Raw genomic sequence first — 17,125 nt, forward strand, 5'->3', positions numbered from 1 at the left:
TTCCCCTCACCGGAACTGTAAAATGAGGATGTTCAGTTTCCTAGTGTTGTCGTGCAAGGTTTGCAACATTCTCAGACCTTACAGTATATGAATCAACTAAATTTTAATCAAGCCCTTTTTCAGTTAACATTTTATGACATGTCCAGTGATGCAACACTATTCAATGTAACAATGCAGTATTTCAATTCATTTTTACAGCAGATTGTTGTTAACGTGTAGTTCTTTCCTGGTGAAAGCTCCATATCTAGTGGGATTTTTAAGTTTTATTTTATTTAACTAGGCGAGTCAGTTAAGAACATATTCTTATTTATAATGGCGGCCTACAAAAAGGAAAAAGGCCTCCTGCGGGGACGGGGGCTGGGATTCATTAAAAATATATATATATATATATATATAGGACAAAACACACATCACGACAAGAGAGACAACACTACATAAAGAGAGACCTTAGACAACAACATAGCAAGGCAGCAACACATGACAAAACAGCATGGTAGCGACACATGACAACAACACGGTAGCAACACAAATTGGTAGCAGCACAAAACATGGTACAAACATTATTGGGCACAGACAGCAGCACAAAGGGCAAGAACGTAGAGACCACAATAAATCACGCAAAGCAGCCACAACTGTCAGTAAGAGTGTTCATGATTGAGTTTTTAAATTTAGAGATTGAGATAAAGCTGTCCAGTTTGAGTGTTTGTTGCAGCTCGTTCCAGTAGCTAGCTGCAGCAAACTGAAAAGACGAGCGACCCAGGGATGTGTGTGCTTTTGGGACCTTTAACAGAATGTAACTGGCAGAACGGATGTTGTATATGGAGGATGAGGGCTGCAGTAGATATCTCAGATAGGGGGAGTGAGGCCTAAAATGGTTTTATAAATAAGCATCAACCAGTGGGTCTTGCGATGGGTATACAGAGATGACCAGTTTACAGAGGAGTATAGAGTGCAGCGATGTGTCTTATAAGGAGCATTGTTGGCAAATCTGATGGCCGAATGGTAAAGAACATCTAGCCACTCAAGAGCACCCTTAGCTGCCGATCTATAAATTATGTCTCCATAATCTAGCATGGGTAGGATGGTCATCTGAATCAGGGTTAGTTTGTCAGCTGGGGTGAAAGAGGAGAGGAAACCAAGTCTAGATTTAACTTTAGCCTGCAGCTTTGAAATGTGCTGAGAGAAGGACAGTGTATTGTCTAGCCATACTCCCAAATATTTTTATGAGGTGACTACCTCAAGCTCTAAACCCTCAGGGGTAGGAATCACACCTGTGTGGAGAGGGGCATACTTCTTACCAAACCACATGACCTTTGTTTTGAAGGTGTTCCGAACAAGGTTAAGGGCAGAGAAAGCTTGTTGGACACTAAGAAAGCTTTGTTGTAGAGCATTTAACACAAAATCTAGGAAGGGGCCAGCTTAGTATAAGGCTGTATCATCTGCGTATAAATGGATGAGAGAGCCTCCTACTGCCTGAGCTATGTTGTTGATGTAAATTGTGAAGAGCGTGGGGCTTAGGATTGAGCCTTGGGCTACTCCCTTGGTGACAGGCAGTGGCTGAGACAGCAGATTTTCTGACTTTATACATCTCACTCTGAGGTAGTTAACAAACCAGGCCAGAGACACCGATACTCCTTATCCGGCCCACAAGAATGGAATGGTCTACCGTATCAAAAGCTTTGTCCAAGTCAATAAAAATAGCAGCACAACATTGCTTAGAGTCGAGCGCAATAGTGACATCATTAAAGACCTTTTAAGGGTGCAGTGACACATCAATAACCTGAGCGGAAACCAGATTGCATACCTGAGAGAATACTATAGACGTCAAGAAAGCTAGTCCATTGGTTATTGACACGTTTTTCCAACATTTTCTATAAACAAAGCAAAATAGAAATAGGCCTATAACAGTTAGGATCAGCTTGATCTCCCCCTTTAAGTAAAGGACGGACCTTGGATGCCTTCCAAGCAATGGGACCCTCCCCAGAAAGGAGAAACAGGCTTGGCGATGACATGGGCAGAAACCTTAAAGAAGAAAGGGTCTAAACCATCTGACCCAGATGTTTTTTTGGGGTCAAGTTTCAGGAGCTCCTTTAGGACCTCGGACTCAGTGACTGCCTGCAGGGAGAAACTTTGTTGCAGGGCAGGGGGAAAAGAGGGAGAAGCATCGGGGATAGTCGCATTAGAAGGGGTGGGAGATGAGGAACTGTTGGACGGGCAAGGAGGCATGGCTGAGGCTAATAGGAATCCTGACTTAAAGTGGTGGTTAAAGAGCTCAGCCATGTGCTTCTTGTCAGTAACAACCACATCATCAAATTTAAGGGACATGGGCAGCTGTGAGGAGGAGTGTTTATTCTCTAGGTCTTTAACCATTTTCCAGAACTTCTTGGCGTTAGACCCATAGAGAGAGAACTGCTCCTTGAAGTAACTAACTTTGGCCTTCCAGATAGCTTGAGTGCACTTCTTTCTCATTTGCCTGAACCAGAGCCAGTCAGCCTGAGTATGCGTGTGTTGAGCCTTTCTCCAAATGCAATTCTTGAGGTGGAGTAACTCGAACCAGGGGCTGAACCTGTTTTTAATTGTAATTTTCTTTATGGGGGTCTGTTTAACAATACCACTGAAAATATAAAAAAAGATTAAAGCGTCTTTGACAGAGGGGATCAAGCTGATTATATACCATTTTACAGAGGCCAGTTCATAAAGGAAGGCTTGCCCATTCAAGTTTTTTATCAAGCGTCTATGACAGATCAGGACAGGTCGTTTCACTGAGCAGCCATTACGAACACAGGCTGTAAAACAGTGATCACTAAGTTAATTTAAGAAAACACTAGACTGATACCTATCAGGATTATTTGTGAGGATAACATCAAGGTGCTCTAAACATTTTTGCCTCAGTCAGGACTTAAATTTTGTATTTTTTGGGGGAGGGGTATTAGATGTTGATGATTTTGTAGATGCGATGTGACTGAAATGAAGATGCCTCTAAGACTATTTCACAGTACAGTAAAGTGACAGGAAGTCTAGTAGTGACAATGCTTGATGTAGATTGTAGTTAACTTTTATGATGATTTTCATAATTATGTATTTTAGTAAGGACTAATATATTATCTAAAAAATAACATCTTACTGGTGATGGAGGGAACAAGATTGATTGTCTCAGTGAATATGAATATTTAAAGTAAAGATATGTTTTTGTTCAATTTATTATGACGTTTAATGCCTTTAAATCCCCTGTGACGAGCTAGAGATTATGTTGAATTCCCCTTGATCTCTACTGTAAATGTTGTGTGTCTGTCCATGTGGAAAAAATAATTGTGAACAGCCATAATGTAGACCTGCTGAAGTGAATAGGGACTTCTCAGTTTCAGATACTCTCTTAGGTTCAAAGTTGGTCAGGGCATTATTCCATAGTAACTATAATGGAATAGATTTAGTAATGCAATTATATAGTACTTACATGCCGTTATACAATATTACGTACAGTTGTATATTCAATTTAAAGTTAAAGGGATAACAAACAAGTACTATATGATGGTATTATACCTGTAGCATTTCATTGCCTCTGGTGTAAGCCCAATGTAATGACTCGAGTGGCTGTTATTTTTCATGTTTGTTTTGTCTTATTTCAGTTGATATGGTATACTATTACCAAATGTTAATGTTCCTCTATTCCTTAATTGCACTGGACAATACAACATATCTTGATTAGTAAAATGAAGTAACATCAGTTCATTTCGCTTTTTAACTTGATTCTTGTAAGTTTTATGCTGCATGGTATGGCTTTTATAAATACAGCACAATTAGATGCTTTCAATTGTCCCTCTTGTCTAAGCTCTATACAGAATAATGACTAATTCATTTGGGCATATATTTGGTATGAAACAATTTGGCAATCTTACATTTTTGGTTTATTTTATGTGCCAGAGGCTGGATTTTTACATACAGTACATTGAAAATGGTATCAAAGATTACAAGATGACAGGACAAACAAATCCTTGCCATGTCTATCATAGGTGTAGTTTAACATAGCCTAAAAGCAACAAACAGTAATCAGTACAGTCTACACAGGAGTATGAACTAAATACCTTATTGCACTACAGTTAAAGAAATGCCACTGACATGCTGTTTTATATTGTATATGGTCCTATGTACACTGTAAAGCCCAATATGCTGTCATTACTTCAAATCTTTTGAGGAAATCTCTTGCACTTAATATATCCAAGTACAGTTACTTAGTGATTTTGTAGTCATTACTCAAACACTGTGATCCTGTAGGGTGTCCAGACTTGAGTTGTATCAGCTTGAAAATGTTAAGTAACGTCCCGAAAAAAACCTTGCCTCCAATATTATTTTCCAGTGTTTCTTGTCTTTTCGAGTGAATTGTGGCGTTACCACCCATGACTAGATTTGTTAGTGACAGAGACATGGTTGTTGAATTCATTCATTTTCAGTCCTGTGGCCTTCACCAAGTGAGTTAATAGGCGCATGTTATCATTATAATTCAACTCTATGACAATGCATTACATATCTCATAAGGCCTTATTTTGAGGCCTAGCTTTACCCTAATGCAAGCGCCTGAAACTCATGGTTTAAAGGCCAAATCAGTCCTGCAAGTAGGATTGCAAAATGACGGTAAATTCCCCCAAAATACCTGGTTGAAGGATTTTCACGAGTCTTCCAACCGGGATTTCTGGGAAAAAAATGGAAATTTACCAGAATTTTGCAACCCTACCTGCAAGTAACCTCATGCTAGCTTGCAAAGAGAGGTGTAATTCCTATTTGATATCCAACAATTACATTATTCACCCATTCATAATGACTGTCAGGGTTAGGAACAGTGTGAGGAGAATACCTAAGCCATTTAAACTAGAACAACTATTTTAGTAAAGGGTGCAATAAATCTAACTAAATTATTTGGATTAGTTTAGAAAATGTGTTATTTATCTTTGTGTAGCAAAAGATTAATCAATCATTCAATGTACATGCAAAGACCGATATTAAAAACAATTCCAAAAAAACAACCTCCAGTTGAGCATGCTGGGGGGGGGGGAAGGTTTTCTGTAATGGTTGCAAACAGGGCCTACATCAATTCTGGGAACATTTGTATTTTCTCGTGATAAGGAACAAAAGTAATGTGTTGATGAGGTTGATTGGTTAAGAGTGGGGATGTTGGTCTACCTGTTAATTGAGATGACTACTAGAATGCTGCCTAAGGGGATAGTTTCATATTTTTTAGGGAAAAGACGTTAGATTATTCTGTTTTTGTTGTTTGTACCCATGCAGTTGTCTGCATTAGAATGTCTCGTTTGTTTTTGTTTTCTGTCCTTTAGTTGTTTGTTACATTCAAGAGCGAAGTGAAGGACGACAGTGCTTTTATTTATGATCATGTTTAGCCTTGTACGAGAGTCAATTGTATAATATGTGTGTAGAAAATGTGTTGTTTTTTCGCAAGCTGAAAAAAAGATGGGTGTGTTTTACAGCTCACTTGGTGGCAGTTTTCTGATGGTCAGTGTGAGCGAATTTGAAAAAAAAAGACATTTATATGATATTTCATTTTTAATTTGCACATACCTGAAATCTTTGCTTAATTTACAGTGACCAAAGATATTTCTATCCAGAAATGTAAGGTTTTCTATTGTACATAAATTAAAAGATTGCAAAAAAATCCTGTTAACTTAACTCATCAAATATATTTTATGTTTTATTACTGTAGTGTTTTATTTCTCACTAAAAGGGCTGCTTTGTCAATTGAATCAACAAAACTAAAACAATCAGAAGAAATGATGACTGAAAATGTTATGTATTCGTACATCTGTTCATGTCATTAGTTCTTGATACACCATACAGCCTACTATTGCTGCTCTCTGGGGCCAGGATTCAATCTGATCACACTTTGTCAGCAATGCACCTTTTAAAGGCAATTCACGGTTAATGCTGCATATGTTGGTTCAATCGGCCTTTAAATGGCGCATAGCTGACCAAGCACAATCGGATTGCATCCTGGCCTTATACTGCGCAACTTGCTGAAATATTGTGACACGTGTACAATGTCAACCTCTTAAAATAAGGGATCCGGAACAACAAACCAATAAAGCCGCTTGACAGTGGAATGTTTGTTCTTTTTCATGTGTGTTTTTATGACAGTTTAGTGTTGTTTTTTTAATCACAAATGGGAAGAAAATAAAAGATTGATACAAACTATTTTATAAGACAAATAGGCGACATGTTAGATAGTGGAACCAGTTCACAATCATTTGGTATTTATCTGGGGTCATTCATCAGAAGTCAAATAACATCTTCTGCATAAGATCATTAATGTTAGACACATTAAGCCATATAGTTAAGGCCTTGTTCTTACTCTGTGCATCCCCAAACTTGACCATTCCGAGGGAAGAGGGTTAAACTGGGTTGTGTTCATTAAGTCACACCGTAGCAAAACATTTTTGAACGGAAAGCAAAAACAAGCCCTTCTTATTGGACAAGTCTAAGATAGTATTTCCACATTTCAATCCATTTTCTTCCATTTTGTACCTATTGAACACGACCCAGCTCATGATTTGAAGAGGACGTCCGTGTCATGCCTCACAATAAGAGAGCTGCTTTCCCAAACATTTGCTTCTCAGAGGAAAGTCTTCTGATCTTAATGGCTTAATAGAATCTACACCAACTCCTGTTTATTGAGTCCGCATGGTTAGTGTGATGGACGACTTTAATGTAACCTTTGAAGCAAGAGAGTCATTGAATGATTGAATTGGTGTAGATCTGAGAATCTCATACCAGGCTGTCTGGGACAGCAGTCCCTCTCACTGTGAGTTCAATGTTGTACATTAAAATAGGTCATACCCTCCTTATTAATGGTCAGACATAGGATTTGACTGAAACAAATACAAATTTATCTTAGTAAATGGATGAAGGCAGCAACTACTTCACATAAAAAACATCTTGACAATCAATGCAGTTGTATGCAATAGCTTTAAATTATATACATACATACATACATACATACATACATACATACATACATACATACATACATACATACATACATACATACACTACCGTTGAAGGTTTGGGGTCACTTAGAAATGTCCTTGTTTTTGAAAGAAACGCTATTTTCTTTTGTCCATTAAATTAGTTTGAGAAACAGACACCTCACAAGTCCTCAATTGGCAGTTTCATTAAATAGTACCCCGGTGACTCCGGGATGCTGGCTTTCTAGGCAGAGATGCAAAGAAAAAGCCATATCTCAGACTAGCCAATAAAAAGAAAAGATTAAGACAGAGCAACTCTGCTTAGAAGGCCAGCATCCCGGAGTCGGCTCTTCAATGTTGACGTTGAGACTGGTGTTTTGTGGGTACTATTTAATGACGCTGCCATTTGAGGACTTGTGAGGTGTCTGTTTCTCAAACTAGACACTCCAACGTACTTGTTCTCTTGCTCAGTTGTGCACCGGGGCCTCCCACTCCTCTTTCTATGCTGGTTTGAGACAGTTTGTGCTGTTCTGTGAAGGGAGTAATACACAGCGTTATACGAGATCTTCAGTTTCTTGGCAATTTCTCGCATAGAATAGCCTTCATTTCTCAGAACAAGAATAGACTGATGAATTTCAGAATAAAGTATGTTGTTCCTGGACATTTTGAGCCTGTAATCGAACCCACAAATGCTGATGCTCCAGATACTCAACTAGTCTAAAGAAGGCCCGTTTTATTGCTTTTTTAAACAGCACACCCGTTTTCAGCTGTGCTAACATGATTGCAAATGGTTTTCTAATGATCAATTAGCCTTTTAAAATGATAGACTTGGATTAGCTAACATAAACGTGCATTGGAACACAGGAGTGATGGTTGCTGATAATGGGCCTCTGTACGCCTATGTAGATATTACATTTAAAATCAGCCGTTTCCAGCTACAATAGTCATTTACAACATTACCAACGTCTACACTGTAATTCTGATCAATTTAATGTAATTTTAATGTACAAAAAATAGCTTTTCTTTCAAAAACAAGGACATTTCTAAGTGACCCAAACGTGTGTATGTGTGCAGCTATTAGTTCAAAGGAATCATTAAATGCTCTTTGGCTTTCTTTCATCTTAAAAAGGACATTTCTCCATGCTAGTTTGTGTGTTGTGGTCCCTATTCTATATAACATTCACCATTCACAGTCGCAGAAACTTGTGGTTAAGAAAAATGCAAACCCCTCAGCTCTGAGATAACTCTAGTTGTGCATCACAAATGGCACCCTAATCCCTATATAGTGCACTACTTTTGACCAGAGCCTATAGTGGCATTTGGGACACATACTGGCCGGACGAGGACCACACTGCTCTTTAGCCACTTCATACCTGGTTTTAACATGCGCCCTTTGTCCTAATCTTGACTCATTTTGATTGTTCCCACATTTTTAGACATGTGTAGATTATTAAAAGACTCGTTGTTTACTGATTTTGATCAGATCTTGTAAGTGTAAACTGGCAAGACTGGAGAAGATCAGGACGAAGAACGCATGTAAGCGGCAGGTATAAATAGGGCTTTTGAGGCTACACACTAAGAAGGCAATGGAACAGTTCATTTGAGAAGAAGAAAAAATGTGGTAAGGAATCATTCTTGTAAGGTAAATTCTCTCCAATAGGAAAGAGGACCAATTTAAATAGCTGGAACACCAATGGAGATTGTCACAAAATATAGTGCTGTCTGTACTGTAGCAAATAACAACCATTGTTGCCTCCCAAACAGTGCCTTAGTCCCTGTATACATCAGAGCAATAGGGCTCTGGTCAACAGTAGTAAGGAACAGGGTGCCATTAGTGACGCATACATGTCAGCATTCACTATAGGATTTATGTACTTCAGATATGGAAACTGATCTGCTTTTTTAGTTATTGGTCAAATGTACACGTTAAATTGGGATGATAATTAGTGGTATGCCAGTTTGCTTTCTTCCCTGAATCCTGTGCACAAAACTTTCCATGGAGCAGAAAGAACTCTTCAGTGTCACAAGTTCATAAGTGCATTCGTAAGACACTTCATAAAGGCTATATTATACAAATCAAACAGGAGACCAGCTCCTTCAAATAAAACAATATATCATACAAAAATGTGTCCCTTTTCTTTTGTTGTTAGGGTAGAATGCCATCAATCTATCATACAGAAATGTCTCTTTCTGGTGATCCTTATATTATCTTGGTCAGTGGCCCAGGGATGAGGGTCCCTCTGTGTCTGTTTCAGGGGTCAAAGGGTCCACGTCACAGTCAGGGAAGATGCCAGAGGGAGGACCCTGATGGTTGTTCTGGCTGTTGATAGTGTCTAACCCCTTCTGCTCCATCTCCTCTTCTAGACTTCCAAAGCGCTCCACCACACAGTGGGCTGTGAGCCTGGCCTCTGGGTCGTGGTCCCAACACTCATTGATGGTGGCGCACAGAAGATCCATACCCTACAGTAGGGAAGAGTAGGACCAGGAAGGTTTGATTCATTGACTATTTAGTCAATACAGAAAGTAAAAAAATATATATATACACAACCGTTCAAAAGTTTGTTTTCCCAAAGAAATGTCCTTGTTTTTGAAAGAAAATGACATTTGTCCATTAAAATAACATCAAATTGATCAGAAATACAGTGTAGACATTGTTAATGTTGTAAATGACTATTGTAGCTGGAAACGGCTGATTTTGAATGGAATATCTACATAGGTGTACAGAGGCCCATTATCGGCAACCATCAGTCCTGTGTTCTAATTGCACGTTGTGTTAGCTAATCCAATTTTATCATTTTAATAGACAAATGAATCATTAGAAAACCCTTTTGCAGTTATGTTAGCACAGCTGAAAACTGTTGTTCTGAATAAAACTGGTCTTTAGACTAGTTAAGTATCTTGAGCATCAGCATTTGTGGGTTCGATTACAGGCTCAAAATGGTGAGAAACAGAAGAACTTTCTTCTGAAACTCGTCAGTCTTTTTCTGAGAAATAAGGGTTATTCCATGAGAGAAATTGCCAAGAAACTGAAGATCTCGTACAACGCTGTGTACTACTCCCTTCACAGAACAGTGTAAACTGGCTCTAACCAGAATAGAAAGAGGAGTGGGAGGCCTCGTGGCACAACTGCGCAAGAGGAAAAGTACATTTGAGTGTCTAGTTTGAGAAACAGATGCCTCACAAGTCCTCAACTGCCAGCTTCATTAAATAGTACCCATCAAAACACCAGTCTCAACATCAACAGTGAAGAGGCGACTCTGGGATGCAGGCCATCTAGGCAGAGTTCCTCTGTCCAGTGTCTGTGTTCTTTTGCCCATCTTAATTTTTTTATTGGTCAGTCTGAGATATGGCTTTTTTTTGCAACTCTGCCTAGAAGGCCAGCATCCTGCAGTCGCCTCTTTACTGACGTTGAGACTGGTGTTTTTGCTGACGAGTTTCAGAAGAAAGTGCTTTGTTTCTGGCCATTTTGAGCCTGTAATTGAACCCACAAATGCTAATGCTCCAGATACTCAACAAGTCTAAAGAAGGGCAGTTTTATTGCTTCTTTAATCAGCACAACAGATTTCAGCTGTGTTATTAACATAATTGCAAAAGGGTTTTCTAATGATCAATTAGATTAGCTAACACAACGTGCCATTGGAACACCAGAGTAATGGTTGCTGATAATGGGCCTATGTAGATATTCCATTAGAAATCAGCCGTTTCCAGCTACAATGGTCATTTACAGCATTAGTAATGTGGACACTGTATTTCTGAGCAATTTGATGTTATTTTAATGGACAGAAAATAGCTTTTCTTTCAAAAACAAGGACATTTCTAAGTGACCCCAAACGTTTGAACAGTAGTATATATATATATATACTACTGAGTAAGTAGTACACAGCGTTCTACTACCGTTCAAAAGTTTGGGGTCACTTAGAAATGTCCTTGTTTTTGAAAGAAAAGCTATTTTTTTGTCCATTAAAATAACATCAAATTGCTCAGAAATTTGTATATATACACATAGCAACCATCACTCCGGTGTTCCAATGGCACGTTGTGTTAGCTAATCCAAATGTATAATTTTCCAATTGAAAGATTAAGATGGTCAAAAGAACACAGACACTGGACAGAGGAACTCTGCCTAGATGGCCAGCATCCCGGAGTCGCCTCTTCACTGTTGATGTTGAGACTGGTGTTTTGATGGGTACTATACAGGAAGTAAACTGATGGAAGTAATATATTCCATCAGTTTACTTCCTGTATTGGGTGAATTGGAATATAATTTACCCCAAACCTGTTGACAACCAATGTGAATTATAGTTGATGTGATTGTAAACTGTTATCATAGGTTATCATGCAGACCGGGATTCAATTGGAAACCTCGCTATAGGACGCTTCATATTTAAACGTAATTTCCAATTTAGCCGACATCTGCAGCTCAATTGGAAACACGGTAACATTTCCTTCAACAGCCGCATTATCGACGAAAGCACTCGTATTTAATACCGGCCTCAATGGGCAGAGGAGTACTGACTTCCCAGTTCCCTCACCATGCACACACAACACAGTGTACCTGATGTGTTGTCCAGCTGGTGGGTATCTCAGGTCTGCCCCTGTCCCTCAGGACCAGGTCCCTCATGCTGTCCACACACGGCTGGTCACACACCTTAGAGCCAAAGGGCGGCTCATAACTCTTCACCTCTATGAAAATACAGGAAACACTGTAAACTCTTTGTTATTTATCATATATTCTACACAGTCTATGTTACTTTAATCAAAGTCTGAGTTACAAACGTTTACCCCGAATCACCGTAGCAGAATAGCTTAATGTACCCCCTATGACTTCGCAGCGGGAAACCATTTCCCAGAGGACCAGGGCCATGGAGTAGACATCCATCTGTTTAAAGGCCTCCAGATCCTCCAGATTCACCCTAGACTCCAACACCTCAGGGGCCATGTAGCGAGCTGTCCCCACCTGGACAACAAGCGACAGGGACATTACAGATGTAGATATAAATTTGATCACCCTGTTGCAGGAGAACTGTCCTACAATGCAGGACATTTTAAACTTGTAGTTTATTTGAGGTTTAAAAATGCTTCTAAAGTTTGTAATTTCCTCTGTGAAATTTCAGACTTGATTTTCCCATTTGAAAAATGTATCAATCCCAACAGAAATGTCCATTATTTATAATCCACATAATAGTTAAAATGTCCTGTTGCTACAGCATTATTATCCTGTTGTAACAAATTGGCTTACTTTAAGATCCTACATCTGTACATTAAACATCATTTTGGTTTTAGCACCGCGTTATAATACAATTTCATTCATATAGCGTAGTTTTTATTTAAGGTGGCATTCAACCAGGACTCTACAATTTAATATATTGTTATTTTCTGTAAGAAATTTCACAGATACCGTAGTTGTGTCAGAAGGCAGCATGCAGGCCTACTTTATAGTTGCTGTAGCTAGAGTAGAACACTGATACCTTGTTCCCTTAGCGACTACATTGAACATTAAACCTGTTCCACCTTACCTGGCCACTGTTGGCAAAATCATCCACGGTGAGGGAGAGGTCCAGCCTCAGAGCCAGACCAAAGTCACAGAGGGCACACTCTCTTCTGCTCTTCACCACGATGTTGCTGCTCTTCAGATCGCGGTGGGCCACAGGCACCTTGGGGATCCCACAGGGGGTGGTATCACTATGAAGGTGGGCCAATCCTTGAGCCACCGATCCAGCCATAGCACAAAGCTCAGCCCAGCTCAACACGTGGCCCCCCAGGAAGTCCTGAAATGAATGGATGGATGAATAAATGAAATCTATTTTTGTGTCAAGTCGCCCTTTAGCCTTTTAAAGGCAATTTCTCCAACGTTCACAGAGATCACATTCATGGCAAACGCTGCGGATATCGGCTTAAGCGTAAATTACTTTTGGAAGTCAAATGCAATACGCTTGTTGACCACGTCAATTCGATTGGATCCTGGCCTCAATCAACTAAGCAATAACCAAAACAAAGGCCAGCGGTGGAAGAAGTACCCAATTGTCAAACTTGAGTAAAAGTAAAGATACCTTAATAGAAAATGATTCAAGTAAAAGTGAAAGTCACCCAGTAAAATCCTACTTGAGTAAAAGTCTAAAAGTATTTGGTTTTAAATCTACTTAAGTATCAAAAGTACATGTAATTGCTAAAATATACGTATCAAAAGTAAAAGTATAAATTATTTGAAATTCCTTATATTAAACAAACCAGTGTAGTGGAAATGTCACTACTGATAGAGACTTGGACAATTATTCAAACAATCATATTTATTCAACACCGATTAATTATTGCAATAATGAAACCGTTGACCGCACACTAAGTTGTGTTGCCAAGAGCTTAACTGATAATGAAAAAACAGAGATCTTACTGAATGCTCAGTCAGTCATTTCTACCATTCCCATAAGCCACCGTGGTCCACCTCCAGGTTATCTGCACAGGATGTTGTTTTACTTCCAACACGGCTTAGTTTCACAAATGCCAGGAAGATGAGACAATGAGGCATCATTCTAAACTCTTCCAGGCTCTCTCTATCTTGGGTCACACACACCACATCTTGTCTATAGAATGCCAGCTTTTAGATTTTTATCACCAACTTATTGTGAGCTAATCCCTAGTAAAACCCATTTCCTTAACCAGACGCCCAGACTAACTGCAGGAAGCTAGAATAGACACCATAAAACTCAGTATTAGCAGGCCAGTCTTATTTTTAATTAAAAATCTAACCGTTTACTATTAATATCCAACAAATCAGGTAAGTATGTCATTTTCCCCTTACAGCAGACAGCATGATTTTCTTGTTTTTTTACATTTACGGCTAGCCAGGGGCACACTCCAACACTCACACATAATTTACAAACTAAGCATTTGTGTTTAGTGAGTCCGCCAGATCAGAGGCAGGAGGGATGACCAGTGATGTTCTCTTGATAAGTGTGAGAAATTGACAATTTTTCTGTCCTGCTAAGCATTCAATTTGTAACCAGTATTTTGGGTGTCACGGGAAATGTATGGTACATGATATTCTTTAGGAATGTAGTGGAGTAAAGTAAAAAATATCTTAAATATATGTACGCCCTATAAAAAATATAAATAGTAAAGTAATGTACAGATACCCTAAAAAACAACTTAAGTAGTAGTTTAAGGTATTTTTACTTAAGGACTTTACACCACTGACAAAGATAAACATACCTGCAGGTTCCCAAGGCTGTGATAGGCCATGACCAGCCAGTACTGCCTCTGAGGGGAGCCGGAGGGCCCTCGCTCCTCTGCTGTCAGGAATTTAACCACATTGTCGTGCTCCAGGTTGGCGTCAGAGAAGATGGCCCTCTCCTTACTCCAGGACACGTACTCCACAGATGGGAAGATCTTCAAATCAAATATCAAATCAAAACATATTCAAAGTGTTATATCACATCAATAAAGACATCACACACCCTCTGAACGACCAATATAAAATGGTACTGTCCAGCCAACACTCAAAACCCCACTTTGCAGAACAAACCGGGAACGCAAATAATTTATTCCAAACAGCATCAGATTCCTAAACACAGACGGACTATAAAGCAAACCCACACTTACAGTATTCATCTACAGTGTATGTCTGTCTGAAGTTTGTCCTTTGACATGAGTTGCACATAAGTGAAGTGTTGTATGTCTTGTGTTTTTGTGTATAGACAAATTTCCCCTAAATGGACAATAAGGTATTCATTCATCTAGAACACTCTAAAGAATAGTATTATTTTTTAATGGGAGAGGGAAAACAAATGTGTACCTAATTACAACCTACTTCCTACACAGTGTACTACTTTTGACCAGAGCCCAATGGGCCCTGGTCAAAAGCAGTGCGTTACATAGTGAATATGGCGCCATTTAGGGAGAAGGAAAACAAAACAGGGGAGAAGTAAGAACCCTCACCTTCACTGCCACTGTCTCGTACAGAGAACCCGCGGCCTGGTGGTGGAGCTTGGCCCGCCACACCTCAGCGAAGCGACCCTTCCCCACCAAGGCTTCCAGCTGGATAGGCAGCTGCTCCATGTTGTGGTTGAAGTTATAGGCCCGGACAGGACACATGTCAGAGGTGGTGTCGCCATTGATGGCTGACCGTTTGCCATGGCAGTCCTCACCACTGGTGATGACGTCCCCACTAAGTCCCTCCGGGATGTCTAAGGCCTGGTGAATGAATTAATTAACTATATTTGTAGTTATGTATCAAATCGCCTTTAGCAACCCATCCAATAGGGGATTTTAGTTGACAGCTTTTTATAAATTGCTTCCAGTTGGTTATGGTTGTGTCCCAAATAGCACCCTATTCCCTATATAGTGCACTACTTTTGACCAGGGACCTATGGGCTCTGGTCAAAAGGAGTGCACTATGTTGTTGGGTGCCAGTTGGGACACACAATAACCAATTGGAAGCTATTATATTTTTCAGTGTTCCACCCACCTTGTAGTGTGTGCGTTTGGGAGCCCAGTCTTTGGGCTGCTTGCTGGGCTGTTTGGTACGGTACAGGTAGAAAGCCATGGAAGCAATGATAGCCACTAAGAAGGGAGGGACCAGGCTGATCACTACCACTGGGATCACATCTTTACTCTTGAGCTTGGAAAAACCTGAGGACACAGTTAAAAACACAGTGAAGACAACATGGAATCTGATCATAGGTAAGTATACAACATTACTACTACTACTACATTTTGTAGTATTTAAAGTGCCTTCAGAAAGTATTCATACCCCTTGACTTATTCCACATCTTGTTGTTTAACAGCCTGAATTCAAAATTGATTTAAAAAAAAAAACAATTCTCTCACCCATCTACACACAATATCCTATAATGACGAAGCGAAAACATGTTTTTTTTTTAAATTGTTCAAATTTATTGAAAATTAAATGCAGAAATATCTAATTTACATAAGTATTCACACCACTTTGCTATGACACTCAAAATTGAGCTCAGGTGCATCCAATTTCCTTTGATCTTCCTTGAGATGTCACTACAACTTGATTGGAGTCCACCTGTGGCCAATTAAATTGTTTGGACAAGATTTAGAAAAGAACACACCTGTCTATTTAGGGTCCCACAGTTGACAGTGTATGTCAAAGCAGAAATTATACCATGAAGTCCAAGGAACAGTCCGTAGATCTCCGAGTTAGGATTGTGATGAGGCATATATCTGGGGAAGGGTATAAAACAAGTTTAATAATAGTGAAGTTTCCAAAAGCACAATGGTCTCCATCACTGGGAAATGGAAAAAAATATATAACTACCCACTCTGCATAGAGCTGGCTGTCTGACCAAACTGAGCAACCAGGCAAGAAGGACCTTGGTCAAGGAGGTGACCAAGAACCCAATGACTACTCTGACAGAACGACAGAGTTCCTTAGCTGATATGACAGAACCTGCCAGAAGGACAAAAGTCTCTAGAGAACTTCACCAATCTTGGCTTTATGGGAGAGTGGCCAAATAGAATCCAATCCTGAGAAAAAGGCACATGACAGTATGCCTGGAGTTTGCAAAAAGGCACGTGAAAGAGCAAAATATTCTGTGGTCTGATGAGACAAATGTAACTCTTTGGCCTGAATGAGGAGATATGTCTGGAGAAAGCCAGACACAGCTCATCACCTGTCTAACGCCATCCCTACCGTGAAGCATGGTTGTGGCAGTATCATGCTATGAGGATGCTTTTCAGCGGCAGGAACACTGGTAAGGATGAGGGAACAATGAATGGAGCCAAATACAGGCAACTCCTTGATGAGAACCTGCTTCAGAATGCAAACGACCTTAGACTGGACCCCAAGCATACAGCAAAAGCAATGCTGGAATGGCTTTGGAACAAGAATGTGAAAGTCCATGATGGTCCAGCCTAAGCCCAAACTTGAATCCCATTGAAAATCTGTGGAAATACTTGAAGATTGCTGTTCACCGCCGCTCCCCATCTAATTTAACAGAGCTCCAGAAAATCTTCAAGGAAGATTGGGAGAAAATCCTCAAATCCAGATGTGCAAAGCTGATACATAAGATGGCTCAAAGCTGTATTCACCACCAAAGTGCTTCTACATTGTATTGACTCAGGGGTGTGCATACTTACAGTACCAGTCAAAAGTTTGGACACACTTAGTCATTCAAGGGTTTCTCTTTATTTTG

General features: G+C 39.7%; 1 protein-coding gene across 2 annotated transcripts in view; it reads right to left on the bottom strand.

Moving 5' to 3' along the window:
• Positions 1-5,825: 5,825 nt before the first annotated feature.
• LOC118386321 (TGF-beta receptor type-2-like) overlaps positions 5,826-17,125 on the bottom strand; it is a 34,484-nt gene continuing 23,184 nt past the window's right edge. Inside the window, exons 4-10 of one of the 2 annotated variants that reach the window (XM_052522663.1) lie at positions 15,430-15,593; positions 14,901-15,155; positions 14,175-14,351; positions 12,485-12,736; positions 11,784-11,925; positions 11,524-11,651; positions 5,826-7,498 (exon numbers count right to left, since the gene is read on the bottom strand). In XM_052522663.1, coding sequence (XP_052378623.1) covers positions 7,469-7,498; positions 11,524-11,651; positions 11,784-11,925; positions 12,485-12,736; positions 14,175-14,351; positions 14,901-15,155; positions 15,430-15,593 — 1,148 coding nt within the window. In that variant the 3' untranslated portion in view covers positions 5,826-7,468. Of the gene's footprint in view, positions 9,429-11,523; positions 11,652-11,783; positions 11,926-12,484; positions 12,737-14,174; positions 14,352-14,900; positions 15,156-15,429; positions 15,594-17,125 lie in introns of both variants that reach the window. The other variant, XM_035773982.2, reaches the window with a different exon arrangement.

The sequence above is a fragment of the Oncorhynchus keta genome, chromosome 7, assembly GCF_023373465.1.
Source record: "Oncorhynchus keta strain PuntledgeMale-10-30-2019 chromosome 7, Oket_V2, whole genome shotgun sequence".
Taxonomy (NCBI): Eukaryota; Metazoa; Chordata; class Actinopteri; order Salmoniformes; family Salmonidae; genus Oncorhynchus; species Oncorhynchus keta.